This window comes from Podarcis gaigeae (genome assembly GCF_964106915.1).
Source record: "Podarcis gaigeae genome assembly, chromosome: 9".
Lineage (NCBI taxonomy): Eukaryota > Metazoa > Chordata > Lepidosauria > Squamata > Lacertidae > Podarcis > Podarcis gaigeae.
In genome coordinates this window covers 79,133,268-79,148,036 of record NC_139685.1, presented here as the reverse complement: position 1 = coordinate 79,148,036, position 14,769 = coordinate 79,133,268, and the positions used below count along the sequence as shown (strand labels likewise).

Sequence of the window (14,769 nt, the reverse complement as noted above, 5' to 3'; positions counted from 1 at the left end):
TTGTTGGAAGCCGCCCAGAGTGGCTGGGGAAGCTCAGCCAGATGAGCGGGGTATAAATAATAAGGTGTTGTTGTTGTTGTTTTTATATTATTATTATTATTATTATTATTATTATTATTATTATTATTATTATTATTATCTTTTAGTTTATTTGTACCCCTTATTTGCAAAACTAAAAAAATGTCCTGGGGGGGGGGGGAGAACAAATGCTAAAACATTCAAAAGAACCAGGCACAGGGCCTTCTCGGTGGTGGCACCCACCCTGTGGAACGCCCTTTCATCAGATGTCAAGGAAATGAACAACTATCAAACTTTTAGAAGACATCTGAAGGCAGCCCTGTTTAGGGTAGATTTTAATGTTTGATTTTTTATTCTGTTTAATATTTTGTTGGGAGCTGCCCAGAGTGGCTGGGGAAACCCAGCCAGATGGGCGTGGTATAAAGTAATTATTGTAATTATTATAATATTATTATTATTATTATTATTAATATGCAGTAAACTGAAAACAGATTCAAACCTAATTTACATTCTCCTCTTCCTCCTCAGGGCTTCCAAATCCCCAAAGGGTGGAGCGTCATGTACAGCATCCGGGACACTCACGACACGGCTCCCGTCTTCAAGGATGTGGACGTGTTTGACCCCGACCGCTTTGCCCAGGGCCGCACGGAAGACAAAGACGGCAGGTTCCACTACCTTCCTTTTGGCGGAGGCATAAGGACCTGTCTGGGCAAGCACCTGGCCAAGCTGTTCCTCAAGGCTCTGGCCATCGAGCTGGCCAGCACCAGCCGCTTTGAGCTGGCCACCAGAACTTTCCCCCGCATCACGCTGGTGCCCGTCGTCCACCCGGTGGACGGGCTCAAGGTCAAGTTTTTCGGACTCGACTCGAACCAGAACGAAATCTTGACAGAGACAGAAGCCATGCTGGGCGCCACTGTGTAAACCGGACCCTTGGTTTGCTTTCTCTTGGTTGGGGAGGTTGAGGGCCCCCAGAATGGAGGAATGGAAAGGGAAAAGCCCAGCTTGCCATGGACGATGGAGACCTGCCGCCTGACACCTCTTGGACAAAGCCTTCTCTGACGAATATGCCAAAACGACGGTGGCGCCTTAGCGCGAGGGGTGGGCAGGCGGGGAACAGGTTGCGGAGACCACCTGGATGGATTCTGTTTTGTTTTGTTTTGTTTTAACACTAAGCAGAAGGGGATTGTCTTAGCTATAAACAGTACGTAAATGTTAATATATGCACATATATATAAATATATATAAATATATAAATATAATCCGAAACAGAAGCATTTCTGTTGCAAGGAGAGGTTCCTCACTGCTCCTGCTGCTGCTGTCTGCTGCTCTTTCTGGGGGTTCAGGACCCCCTGCTCTTTGCTGGCCCCCTGAGGTCTGGGTGTCCTGCCCTTCTGTCAGAAGCCTTACCTGACCGGGGTCGGGGTAGTGAGTGACCTCTGGCAGATCCTGAGCTTTGAAGCATCAGTGTTAAACTGGTCAGTGACCTGCGACAGCATTTGGGGAATATCTTTTTTTATTTTTGCTTTCTTTAGAGAGAGCGGCCAAGAGGACCCCCTCCGTGGGGTTTGGCTAAAATCAGTATTGTGTGTTGGTGGGAGGAATACCTGTTTGCGTTGCCATAGCGGTGGCTTTGCTGCATCCCATGGCTCCAGGAGGTACAAGGATGTCAGCTTAAACAGGGCCTGGTGTTGGAACTGCTATACCATTAGTATTCATGCTCGCAGGGCCTCAATACCACATTGATGCTCAGCTCCTTGTGTGTTGAAGATGCGTGTGGGGATGTTGTCAGAAAAACGGCTGAGGAAGAACATGGATTTTAAAAAAATATCCAGAGGTTTAGGCATGAGCTAGGAGCCCATCTTCAGCAGAGCTTGGGGGGACTTTGGAGTCCATGCATTTGAGACTCCTTGGCCTGTTCTTCCGGCTGATTTTAAGACACCTGTTCCACTGCTGTGGAAGTGTAATATTGAAGAACTGACCTGTGGACTCTCCTGAGAAGAAGCTTTTCTGTGTCTGGGGAGCACCAAAACTCTCTGATCACCAGCCAAATTTCAAAGCCTGTGGCCACCTCCTAACTATGATGCTGAGGGTCAGTGACAAATGTCGAGAATGGGGTTCAGGAGCAAAATACGGTTTTCTGGAGCTGATTCTCTGCTGCCCATGTTGAAATCCTCTCTTGGTCCTATCCTGCCATCCACCACCCAACCCAAAGCCATGGTGATCATTGCATAGACTTCCCTTAGACACAGTTGAGTGTTTAATGTGCTCTTGCGCCCTTAAGCCAAACTGTCGTTACTTTGCAAGAGAGAGAACCCACACACTCTCACACACCCTGCCATGGGGAAAGCCCCCATCCCTGGTTCCCCCCATCTATTTAAGGAAATTTCTATTTAAGGAAATGGGTTTCCAATCAATTAGCCACATTTCTGTGGCCATCCTTTGAATTCAGAACAATGGTTGCCCACATTGTTAGCCATGTTTACCACCAGGTTGTTGTTGTTGCTTTTGAAAAAATAATTGTATTATTATTGACCCAAGTAGTTGCTCTGACGTGTTGCAGGCTCTCAGATCCCATAACCTCCTCATCAGTTGCGGGAGTTCAGAACCAGTCATGTCTGAAAGCAAAGTTCCAAACCATGGAGAAACAGGGTAAATTCTGGAGGCTCTTTCTGTGCAGCTGAAATACTTTTGAGCAGCCCTCCCTGCTTAGCTGTGGCCAGTCAAGGGAGTTCAGGCCATGCCCAGTTTGCAGGGAAACTCTCAAAGCCCCTGGGACTTGTGGATTGCAGGAAGCAAGCAAGCAAGGAATATTATTCTTTTATCAAAGCCAATTCAAATGCCAAATCATTAGCTGCCATCTAGTGGGTTGGACTAACACACCTCAGAGGGTTGTTTTGGGGACAAAATGGTGGGAGGGGGCAAACCCTGCAGGCTGCCTGGAACTCCACGGAGGAAAAAGTGGTATATAAATGTAAGAAATAAATGAAAAAAATAGGCAAATAAATAACTTCCTTGACGGGCTTGAGCCCTGGCACTTTCCCCACTCAAAAATTAACCACTGCATGCTCAGGGCCTGACTTGAGCCGTCGCTGCCCTTCAGAGGTTTGGGGCAAAGCATTTTGGGGGCACAAGGCTGGTCTGCTCTGCTTCCATCCTCTTTTTCACTCCTGGCGAAGCATAAGTCTTAAGATGCACGGAATAGGATTGCAAACCTTGCTTTAGCTGAGATTCCAGTGTGGTGTAGTGGTTAAGAGCAGTAGACTCGTAATCTGGGGAACCGGGTTCGATTCCCTGCTCCTCCACCTGCAGCTGCTGGGTGACCTTGGGCCAGTCCCACTTCTCTGAAGTCTCTCAGCCCCACTCACCTCACAGAGTGTTTGTTGTGGGGGAGGAAGGGAAAGGAGAATGTTAGCCGCTTTGAGACTCCTTAAAGGGAGTGAAAGGCAGGATATCAAATCCAAACTCCTCCTCCTCCTCCTCCTCCTCCTCCTCCTCCTCCTCCTCCTCCTCCTCCTCCTCCTCTTCTTCTTCTTCTTCTTCTTCTTCTTCTTCTTCTTCTTCTTCTTCTTCTTCTTCTTCTTCTTCTTCTTCTTCTTCCTGGGGTTGGACCAGATGACCCCCAGGGTCCCTTCCAACTCTACCGTTCTATGATTCTAAAGATAAATCCACCTTAGCCCTTTGTTTCCGTTAACCAGATCAGCTCTGGCTTCCCTTTCCCCCTCCCTAAGATTTCCCAACCTGTTTCCTCCCGCAACACAGCGGATCTATGCTATCCACAGATATATAAAAGTGCTGAGGCTTGTGTCGGATGGGCAACTTGTGAGGTTGGTTGCTGGGCTGGCAGCAGGGACATTGTTGGGGGGGGGCAGTCAGTGAAGCCACCTGCCCTTTTGAGGGGCGCATCCCACAATCCTTTGCAGAGGGTGCTGGGACAGCACACTTCAAATGGTGCGCGGGCCAGCGATGGGGCAATGGTCGACCCAGGCATGGCGAGGAAAGTGGAGCATGAAAATACATGCGCTGATGGGAAGCAGAGGAAAATATATGCTCTCACTGCAAGTTGAACAGCCCACCAGAAGATGGACAAGTAATGGGGGGGGGGGAAGGGGAGAAATATAAGAGGCATACATTTATAAACTTTATATATATATGCATACGTGTGCGTTGTATCTAGGCAAGGATAGCTCCTGTTTGATTTACCATTCCTAACTAATATAACTTGACTAAAAAAAAGAAAAGATATTAAAATTGTTACTGCAGTTTGCAGGATGAAGCACTTTTGAGTCTCAGAATATGTGTCTTGTCTTGTGTGTCTTTTTTTAATTTGCTGGCACAGTTCCAATTTGCTATATTATTTTATACACAAAGGTGGCGTGGTGTTTTTGTTTTTTGGTCTGAGTTTATAAACTTATTATTGTTGTTATTGTTATTATTATTATTATTATAAGTACTATTTTTGTTATAATTCAAAATAGATATTTAGTATAAAAAAAGTTCGCCTGTTTCTTTTTTTTTAAGAAAGAAAATATTTGTTATTTAGTAAAGTATGGAATATCTCACCCCTGCTCTGCCTCCTTCTTTATTGTAAAACAACAACAAAGAAAAAACTTGTCTGCAAGGGAAAAGAAAGCAATTAATATGGTTTTATTTGCATGTGGCCCAATATGGAAGGAGTTGCAGGGGGGGGTGGGCTTCTCCTGTGCCACCCTCATGCCCCTGAATGGTTGGAGTGCCCTTTCCCTAAGGGATGTGCAGGAGATACTCCCCCTTGCCATTGCTCATATTGTGTCTGTCGTTTCTTAATATTGAAAGAAATAAGCACCTGTTGGGTAGGGGTATTTCACGGTGCCGTGTGAAGACGTGCTTTGTGTCATGTGGTTTCTTCATGTGTATATAATATTGAGATTGGTCTACCTGGAATCTCCATTTCTCTTGCAAACGCTCGGCGGAAAGAACCGGGAGCCCTGCTGCTTTGCTTGGAGTGGGGGCTCCCGTCGATTTCACTGGGGGCGGCCCAGCAAACCCGCCCCTGTGACGTGTTGAATAAATGGATGTTGTGTATTTCGTGATCTTATAAGGGGAAAAAAATATCAATGTGGCTATTTTATAGACTTCCATAATAATAAAAAAATGTTGAATCTCCAGACCTTACTATTGTCCTTTGTTTCAAACTTTAATCAGTTGTTCTTCCTCTCTCACAACGCTAGAAGCTCGTGGGTGCCCAATGTAGCTGAATTCTGGAAGATTCAGGTCAGATGAGGGAAAGTCCTTCTTTATGCAGAGCAGAGTTAAACTGTGGAACTCCCACCCACAAGAAGCAACGATGAGTAGTAACTTGGAGGGCTTTAAAAGACAATTAGACCGATTTATGGAGGAGGAGAGGCTTGCCAATGGCTACCAGTCATGGTGATTTTACTCTGCTTCCACATTTGGCTATACTTTTTTTTAAAAAAACCATTGATACATAATAAAAGCCAGTAAAATTCAATACCGCTAAATAGAGCCACGAAAACTGAAGTGAATGGGCTGATACAAGAACAAACAGCAGAAATGAATCCCCAGAGGGGTAGGAAGCGTGCTTGTGTCATCTTGTGGCACCTTAAAGACTCACAAATGTATCTGTGGGTTGCAGTCCAACCTCATCAGATGCATCAAGTGTTTTCCCAGGTTGCAAAAATATATGGAAGGTAGGGAATGGGAACTGTAAACAGTGATGTTGGAAGGTAATGAAATGCAGACAAGTCCAGACAGTGATAATTACCTTATTAGCAGTAGATATTCATACACACACACACACAAACACACACACACACACACACACACACACACACACACGGGTGGGATGAAAATCCATTGCACTGGTTCAATTCACAAGTGATGCCTTCGTAACTTAAGCACACAGCCACTTCCCATGTTCAAGGATGACCACCTTTGGATCATATACAGAGTCTCTTCAGAGGCTGGTCCATAATGACCCCTGAAAACCCAAAGGCATATCCACAAATAGTCTGTCTTCAGCACTGATGAATTGGTTGCTGATATGTACATTTCTCTGGGCTGAAAGGCTCCACCCAGAAGCCAGTTCAAGGTCCCAAAATGAGTCCAAAATCATCTGGTTTTGTGGGAGATGGTAGGGGGAGAGAGATTTAATCCTCCCACCCTGCTTCTCGTCTTCCATGCACAGAAAAGCCCTGTTGCAGACAGTGCAACTGAGGCCACCCCCATGTGGCCCAAGCTCCTTGATGGAGCTTCTAAAGACCAGGAGTATATGCCTGTAACATCTGTTTGTGTGGATCGTTCTTCAGATAGGCCACAGCTGTCCTAAGACATCATACTGGAGACATGGGGCAGCCAGTTCTATAGCAAAGGGAGCTATCCTGCTTCTGTTGGGAAAGCAGAAAGCCAGCCTGGCCACAGGAGAGAATGAGGGGTGCAAGAGGGAGGGAGGAAACTGGAGAGAGAACAAGCACTGGAAAGAGGGAGATGGGAGTTCCCAGGAGAGCCGGAGGGAGACAGTTCTCATCTGGGAGAAATAAGGAGGTGAGGCTGGGTAACCCTTGGAGAAACTCAATTCAGTTTGCATTTAAAAGAGAACCTACCTCATCCACATTTCCCCAAACAACATGGGAACTGAAACATAACTCATCCTTCAAAATTCACACATCTCTGAATTTTGCAGTGCCGTTCTGCAGCCAAGCAATGTGTGCAAATATGCAAACACTTAGTGCAACGTGTGCAAATATGCAAACACTTAGCATGTTAGTGAAAATATTACATAAAAATGCATAATGTAACAGGGAAAATTTCCTTCCTCAAAACGTGTACCTAAGGCAACATTGCATACAGCAATGTGTGCATTAGGAAAATATGAATTTTCATGACTCAGAAATAATAATTGCAAATGAATATGCTAAAGTGGGAGAGCTGGATTTGGCCGATTCACCAGCCCTAACTTCTGACAAAGGCTTAAGTGAAGTCTAAACCTGGTAACACTACGGAATCTCAAGCAGAGCTCCACCTTCAAAAACCGCATGCAAGTAGGGAAGTGCTTTCTAGCACCTATTATATAAGATCAGAAGAGCTTGCAGGATCAGGCCAGTGGCCCATCTACTCCAGCATCCTGTTCTCACCAGGGGCCAACCAGAGGCCGTAATGGGAACCCTACAAGTTGGATTTGAGCGCAATACCACTCTCTGGGATTTCCCAGATGTTTGGGCATCTGAGGCAGAATGGGGAGGTTCGTCCTCCCAGCCTCCCTGCAGCCAACTGCCCCCTCCCCACCTCCCTTACCTGGGATGTGTGGTAGCACCTGTGAAGCAGTGGGGATAGTGGGGTTTGGCAAGATCTTGCCAAAATGTCTCAAGCTCTCATGGAGCGCACGAGATTGCATGAGAGTTTAACGAGATTTTGCCAGAAGCCACTGCTGCTTCTCCGCCAGCGATGGAGGGCGTCAGTGTAGGTGGGGCACCACCTCTTGGGGTTCCGCTGCCTGAGGCAGCTGTGTCAGCCTGTCTCATGGGTTGGCCAGCCCTGAGTTTCCACCAAGTGGCATTCGGAACCATTGCTGTCCCTGACCGTAGAGGCAGAGCCGAGCCATCATGGCTAATAGCCACGTATAGTCCTCTGCTCGCGTCTTTTGGGAGAGGGAAAGCTGTGCGGAAGAGGATGGTTCTCAAGAAGAGAGGACTTATTCTGCCCACAGCATCAGAAATAATGCGGTTGGTCAATGGCTTGCTTGTGACGCGCATCTCCAACTCTCCATCGATGGCTTCTGAAGGCTCTGCTTTGGGAACTCTGCTTCTCACGGCAAACCTTCCCAAAGTCAAAGAAAACTTGGGAGGCATGAATGAAGTGGAAAATCTGAGCATGCCCTGGCCCTGCAGGCCTGCCCCTTCAGCAGAAACAGGTCTCCTTTGCCTCGAAGGCTCGCTCCTCTTCCTTGGAGCAAAGGACTGCCTTCCTTGGATACGATTTGCCAGGGCTGACGTCGAAGGGGCGCCTTGTAGCTGCAGCCGAGGCCAGCGCTTGGAGATGGGCTTCCTCCTGCCCCTAGGAGCTCCCCAAATCCAGGGGCCTCTCCTGCAGCTCCTTGCTAAGACCCACCTCACACCTACTTAACCAAAGGGAAGGTCACTTCCTTCTGGCCTCTGCTCCCCACCCCGCCATTTTCATCCTCCTCGCCCCGAATTTTATTTATTTTGTCTCTAATTTACAGCTTTATTGGAGAGCCATAGCAGGCCCCTGGAGAGGGCTGGTGTAGCCAGCCTCGCTGCAACAGAAGCTCGCTGCTTTACAGGATGGTCTTGGGGTGGGGGCTTGCTTCCATCTGGTGGGGGCAGGGTAGGCAGGCAGGCGGGGAAGCAGACTTTCCACTCTGCTCCAGCCCCGAGTTTCACATTACGCAGGTTTGTTTTAACTTTTGCTGAACTCCTGGAACGTTTCTGTCTTTAATGCACCTCCCCACCCGAAAAAAAGAGAAAAGCCTTGATGGAGGTAAAGCCCAGCCTCTGGAGAGACCCCTGAAATGAAACTGTGCTGGATGAGGGAGCAAGTTTGCTGTTTCGGTGCTCTGGATTTAATTTGCAGCTCACCAATGCGCATGATCACACCCACTTATGACAAGCGGCTTTGAACCAAAACCGGCTGCCGTCTTTTGGATATTTAGGTGTAGACAAAGACTGCCATTTTCCCACTGTGCTGCTTACACGATGAAGTCACTGCGAGGTCCCTTTCATTTCTGAGGATTTGGGGGAGAGCGATGCTGCTCTTGAGATTAATGCACACCGCCTCCTCTTCAGGGCCAACAGGTAATTTATACAGGCATTTGGGCTCATTGTGGCTTTGCAGAGTGGCTTGAGTTTTGCAAAGTGAGGTCCAAGAGCCAGCCTTCTGTTTGCAGTGTCCAAAAACACACATCCCTTCTAATCTGCACCACTGATTTATGCCCTCAAGTGAGCTGGTGTTTGCAGTCTCTAATACTATGCCAGAATGCCTCATACCAGCTGTGTGGTTGAACATTGCAATGCTTAGCTCATTTTTAAAAAGTTGCTTTTCTGTTAATGTTGTTGGTGCTGTTTTACGGATTACAAATTATTATTATAATAATTCTTAATGGATTGTAAATTATTGATTTTTCAACAATATAATATGACTGTCACTGTAATGGTGATATTTGGCTTGCTTTTTAGCTGCTGTTTTGTTAATAGTGTTTTGCAGACTGTAATTGCTTTATTGATGCTTTGCTAATTTTTCTACATGCTGTGTTTGTGATGCTCTCTTACAATTTATCGTGTTACAGTTATTTATTGTTTGTAAGCTGCTCTGGGATTCGTTTGAATGAAACACAATAAATCAAATCAGTTGGTTAGAGCCTGGTGTGGATACTGCCAAGGCTACAGGTTCAATCTCCATATGGGACAGATGCATATTCCTGCCTTTCAGGGGGTTGGACTAGATGATCCTCAGGGTCCCTTCCGACTGGATGATTCTATTAAATCAGATTTTAAAAGGAGCACTCCAGGAGAGAGGGTTTTTAGCCTGCATTGCTGGATGAACTCATGCTGAAATTTCATGTAACCAACGTGGGATGTGGACATTGCACTTTACTAATTAAGCCACGTTCCCCACACACTGGCGGAGGAACGGAGGTGCCGAGGGAACCGGACCACCCCCGGCACCACTATTTTGGTAGGGTGCCATTGTGGCCCCCCCCCAGACACGCGCCGCACACCACGCCCCCACAGTTGGTGCGTCCCGCCCCCAGAACACGTGCCATGCCCTTGCAGACAGTGTACCATGCCCCCAGGATGTGCACCAGCCCCACCCCCGCCTGCTTTCTGCCCCTGGTAGCGGAGCATGCAGCAGAGAGCCAGTGTGGTGTAGTGGTTAAGAGCAGTAGTCTCGTAATCTGGGGAACCGGGTTCACTTCCCTTCTCCTCCACCTGCAGCTGCTGGGTGACCTTGGGCCAGTCACATTTCTTTGAAGTCTCTCAGCCCCACTCACCTCACAGAGTGTTTATTGTGGGGGAGGAAGTGAAAGGAGAATGTTAGCCGCTTGGAGACTCCTTAAAGGGAGTGAAAGGCGGGATATCAAATGCAAACTCTTCTTCTTCTCCTTTGCCACTGTCCCCACATCATCCTGGTTCCAGAAGGGGCCAATGCAACCTCTGCAGAGATACACTGAATGTTCAGTATCAAGAAGTCAGGTGTCAGGTGTGTGTGCAGGAGCCAGGCCGTGTGACCTGGACTGGGGCCTTCCTGAGTTTGTTCTGCAGAGGCAAGGTGCGGCTGCACAGGTGAGGCCAATTGGTAACTCACAGCACCTGGTGGCAAGAGCCGGGAAGGGATACAAGGTCAGCATTTTCCCTTCGGCTCTTTGCCACAGCAACACATCCCCTGCCTTGCTGCGTTTGACTCCTTGCTTCTTGATCCTCAGACCCTTGACTTCTTGACTCCTGGGTCTCTGACCCTCGGACTCTTGACTTTGACTCCTGGCTTCTGGACTCCCGTTCCTGCTCCCACCCCGCCATCTTGCCCCCAGTCCCGACGTCCCCAGCTGGGACTTTGATCACCCGTGAACCGGACCGTGACATCAGGAAAATCAGGTCTAATTCCTAGGCATGTGGCTGCAGTTGTTCTATCCAAAGCAATGGGAGCAATCAGCCCTTGGCTACCCATCCCTGCACACGCAAACTCCTTATTGGAAAATACCCCTCAGCTCCACCCTGTTGTCCCCTTTGACAGAAGTGGATGAAAATTGCAGGCACACCAACCCTTCAGAGTGGATAAAGCCTGCCAAATTTCAAGCAAATAGGTCCAGGAACTTGTGCGCTGGGTACCTTTAAATTTTGCTTAAAAAGAGAAGAAAAGGGACGTCTGTAACTTTGGGGGGGGGGGCAGGGGGAGTGGGTTGAATATGAGAGAATGGATCCTGCCAAATTTCAGAAGGCTAGCATCTGGCAAGGGCGACGATTATAGTTTTAGGGCGGGTAAAAAAAAAAAAGGTGGGGGTTAACTTAATCCCCCCATGTGTTTTGTAGGCAATTTACCTGGAAATTGCAGGCACTGCGGAGAAGCCCCATGCTAAGAAACTTGCCAAATTGCAGACAAATAGGTCCAGGGGCTTTTGTTCTCGGCACAATCATCTGGACAGCAGCAGGTTGAGGAAGGCTGGGAAAGAGTAACATGGCCACAGAAGGGGGAAAGGTCATCAGGAATGAAAATACATAGTTAGATTGACTTAGGCTTCATCTGGACACAGCAGCAGGTTAATCCCATATTATTGGACTGCCGCCTTTTCCTGTATGTTCAACATCAAAGATCCTGCTCTGTGCCCCATCCGCCTGACCTAAAACTCATAGAAATATAAAATCATGTTGTTGTTGTTGTTCAGTCATGTCCGACTCTTCGTGACCCCCTGGACCAGAGCATGAGAGGCCCTCCTGTCTTCCACTGCCTTCCGCAGTTTGGTCAAACTCATGCTGGTAGCTTCGAGAACACTGTCCAACCATCTCCTCCTCTGCTGTCCGCTTCTCCTTGCACCCTCCATCTTTCCCAACATCAGAGTCTTTTCCAGGGAGTCTTCTCTTCTCATGAGGTGGCCAAAGTCTTGGAGCCTCAGCTTCAGAATCTGTCCTTCCAGTGAGCACTCAGGGCTGATTTCCTTCAGAATGGAGAGGTTGGATCTTCTTGCAGTCCATGGGACTCTCAAGAGTCTCCTCCAGCACCAGAATTCAAAAGCATCCATTCTTAGGCGGTCAGCCTTCTTTATGGTCCAGCTCTCACTTCCATACATCACTGCTGGGAAAACCATGGCTTTAAGATCATAGGATCATAGAATTGTAGAGTTGGGAAGGAGCCTGAGGGTCATCTAGTCCAACCCGCTGCAGTGCAGGAGTCTCAACTAATTATGGCAGGGAACTAGTAAGGAAGGGCATTTTCAGTGGTGGTACCAAATTTGTGAAATGCTATCTCCAGAGAATCCTCCCTGACTCCGCCCTTAACCTAGCTAAGATTTGAGGAGGTTGAGGGGCTGTTGTTGCTGTTGCTGTTGCTGTTGTTGTTATTTGCAGGGGGTGGGTTGCATCTGTTACGGGGAGTAACCCTCCCTGCTTTCCACTGACTGCTTTTGTTATTTGCTATTCTTCTATTTTTCTGGATGGCTTTCCACAAGTCCAATGGGTTTTAAGTGCTTTTTTTATGTTAGCTGCTAGGAATTCTTGCATAAAAACCAATACAATATTGGGTGTGATTTATTATCGTTAATATCCATTAAGTGCCTGCAAATGCCTTATAAATGCTTTCTGTGCTCATTGGAGAAGACAGCGAGCTCTGGATCAGAGCGGTAAGTTTGTTCTTTACTTGCAGGTGCTAAATGTCAAAATGTCAGCATTATATAGGGATAATATAGAAGTGATAAGTTGATGGGGTAGATGAATGTGGGCCTCCTGAGTTCTTCACATAAATGTTTGCATTTATTTGGCCTGCTTTTCTTTGGGAAAACCCAAAATATTTGTAGGTTATAACACAGGCCAGCACACGCCATAACAAATGCATTAGCTTTTAAGTCGCCCGCGGGACCTTGCCTTGCTTTTACAACTATGGTTTAGCAAAGCCAATCTTCTGTTGCATATTTGTGCATTCAAAACTAAATCCAGGAGCTTTATTGTCCTTATTAACCTTTTCTGCTGGAAACAACTACATTCATGGGACGTACGGAAGCAGCATTTTTGGGCACAGAGCAGGAACGCAATATCTTCCAATGACTAACTCCAATTATGCTCAATGGGAACAATTACGCTCCAATTACACTCATCGCCCACTCACTCACGCATTGAGTAATTGGTTTCTGCCATTGACTAAAACCCAGAAGTCTTGGAACATTGTGCTCCACCCCCCAACCCCCCGCTGCATCAGGGCACAGGTACATCCTCTGTTACGCCACCTCTGTGCCTCATGTTGTAAGCAAATTTCACCTGCCGGGTGCGTCAGGGACCTCAAATGAATGAGGAGGTGGAGACCCATGTGGCATAATGGTTAGAGTGTTGGACTAGGATCTGGGAGAGCAGGGTTCGAATCAGGGTCCAGCCTTCTTTATAGTCCAGCTCTCACTTCCATACATCACTACTGGGAAAACCACAGCTTTAACTATACGGACCTTTGTTGGCAAGGTGATGTCTCTGCTTTTTAAGATGCTGTCTAGGTTTGTCATTGCTTTTGTCCCAAGAAGCAGGCATCTTTTAATTTTGTGACTGCTGTCGCCATCTGCAGTGATCATGGAGCATGGAGCCCAAGAAAGTAAAATTAATAATAATAATAATAATAATAATAATAATAATAATAATAATGGATTCCCTATTTTCATTGGAGAAACGCTGGAGGGCATGTGATGATGGAAGCAGGTATATCATCACCATAATTTTATATGCATGCCACCTTCCCTTAATTAAAACCATGCTCAAGGCACAATGCAATGTGATTTGGATAATTGCAATAGTAATCACAAGCAATAAATAAAAGTACACAAGCAAATTGAACAATTTCCACGTAAATCATAAGATCTAAAAATAAAGATACAAAAAGTGAAAAACAGCAAAAAAAAAAAAGAACCTCTCCAACCAACCCCAGTAAACAGTAACCCTGCCCAAGAGTCTGTTCAGCAGCCTCAGCTTTTGTAGCTAGAGTCAGTCAGGGCCCTGCCCACTAGGATCAGGTGGGAAAAGGCCTGCAAGGCAGGGAGCAGGTCTTCCAGGACTCACAGCCAAGATGGTGCACCTTGTTTGGTGCACCAAGAGCAATTCCACAAGCAGAGAACCACCACTGAGAAGGCTCTGTCAACCTGAGAAGGCTCTGTCAACAAGGCCTCAGCACAGGGTCTGAGATGGCTGATACTGGGGGAGACACTCTTGGAGATACTTCGGTCCCAAGCCACTGAGGTCTTTCTATGTCTGTACGAACACTACAGGTGCACAAAGACATCCCCTCAGAGAATATTCCCCAGAATTATCTGCAAGGAGCTGTTTCTCAAAGATGTTGACCCGGGAGAAGTCAGTGTGGTGTAATGGTTAAGAGCGGTGGTCTTGTAATCTGGTGAACCGGGTTTGATTCTCCGCTCCTCCACATGCAGCTGCTGGGTGACCTTGGGCTAGTCACATTTCTTTGAAGTCTCTCAGCCCCACTCACCTCAAAGAGTGCTTGTTGTTGGGAAGGAAGGGAAAGGAGAATGTTAGCTGCTTTGAGACTCCTTAGGGTAGTGATAAAGCGGGAAATCAAATTCAAACTCCTCCTCCTCCTCCTCCTCCTCCTCCTCCTCCTCTTCTTCTTCTTCTTCTTCTTCTTCTTCTTCTTCTTCTTCTTCTTCTTCTTCTTCTTCTTCTTCTTCCACCCTCAGAGTAGAAGCTTGATACTCACGACGCCGGAGTTGTTGTTGTTTAGTCGTTTAGTCGTGTCTGACTCTTCATGACCCCATGGAAGAGAACAGCCAGGCCCTCTTGTCTTCCACTGCCTCCCGCAGTTTGGTCAAACTCATGCTGGTAGCTTTGAGAACACTGTCCAACCATCTCGTCCTCCGTCATCCCCTTCTTCTTGTGGCCTCCATCTTTCCAAACATCAGGGTCTTTTCCAGGGAGTCTTCTCTTCTCATGAGGTGGCCAAAGTCTTGGAGCCTCAGCTTCAGGATCTGTCCTTCCAGTGAGCACTCAGGGCTGATTTCCTTCAGAATGGAGAGGTTTGATCTTCTTGCAGTCCATGGGA

At 47.1% G+C, this 14,769-nt stretch overlaps 1 protein-coding gene across 1 annotated transcript in view; it reads left to right on the top strand.

The window, feature by feature from the left end:
* Positions 1 to 5,162, top strand: part of CYP26B1 (cytochrome P450 family 26 subfamily B member 1) — a 31,685-nt gene extending 26,523 nt beyond the window's left edge. The window contains exon 6 of the mRNA XM_083757147.1: positions 547 to 5,162. Coding sequence (XP_083613273.1) covers positions 547 to 939 — 393 coding nt within the window. The 3' untranslated portion in view covers positions 940 to 5,162. The remainder of the gene's footprint in view (positions 1 to 546) is intronic.
* The last annotated feature ends 9,607 nt before the right edge of the window (positions 5,163 to 14,769 follow it).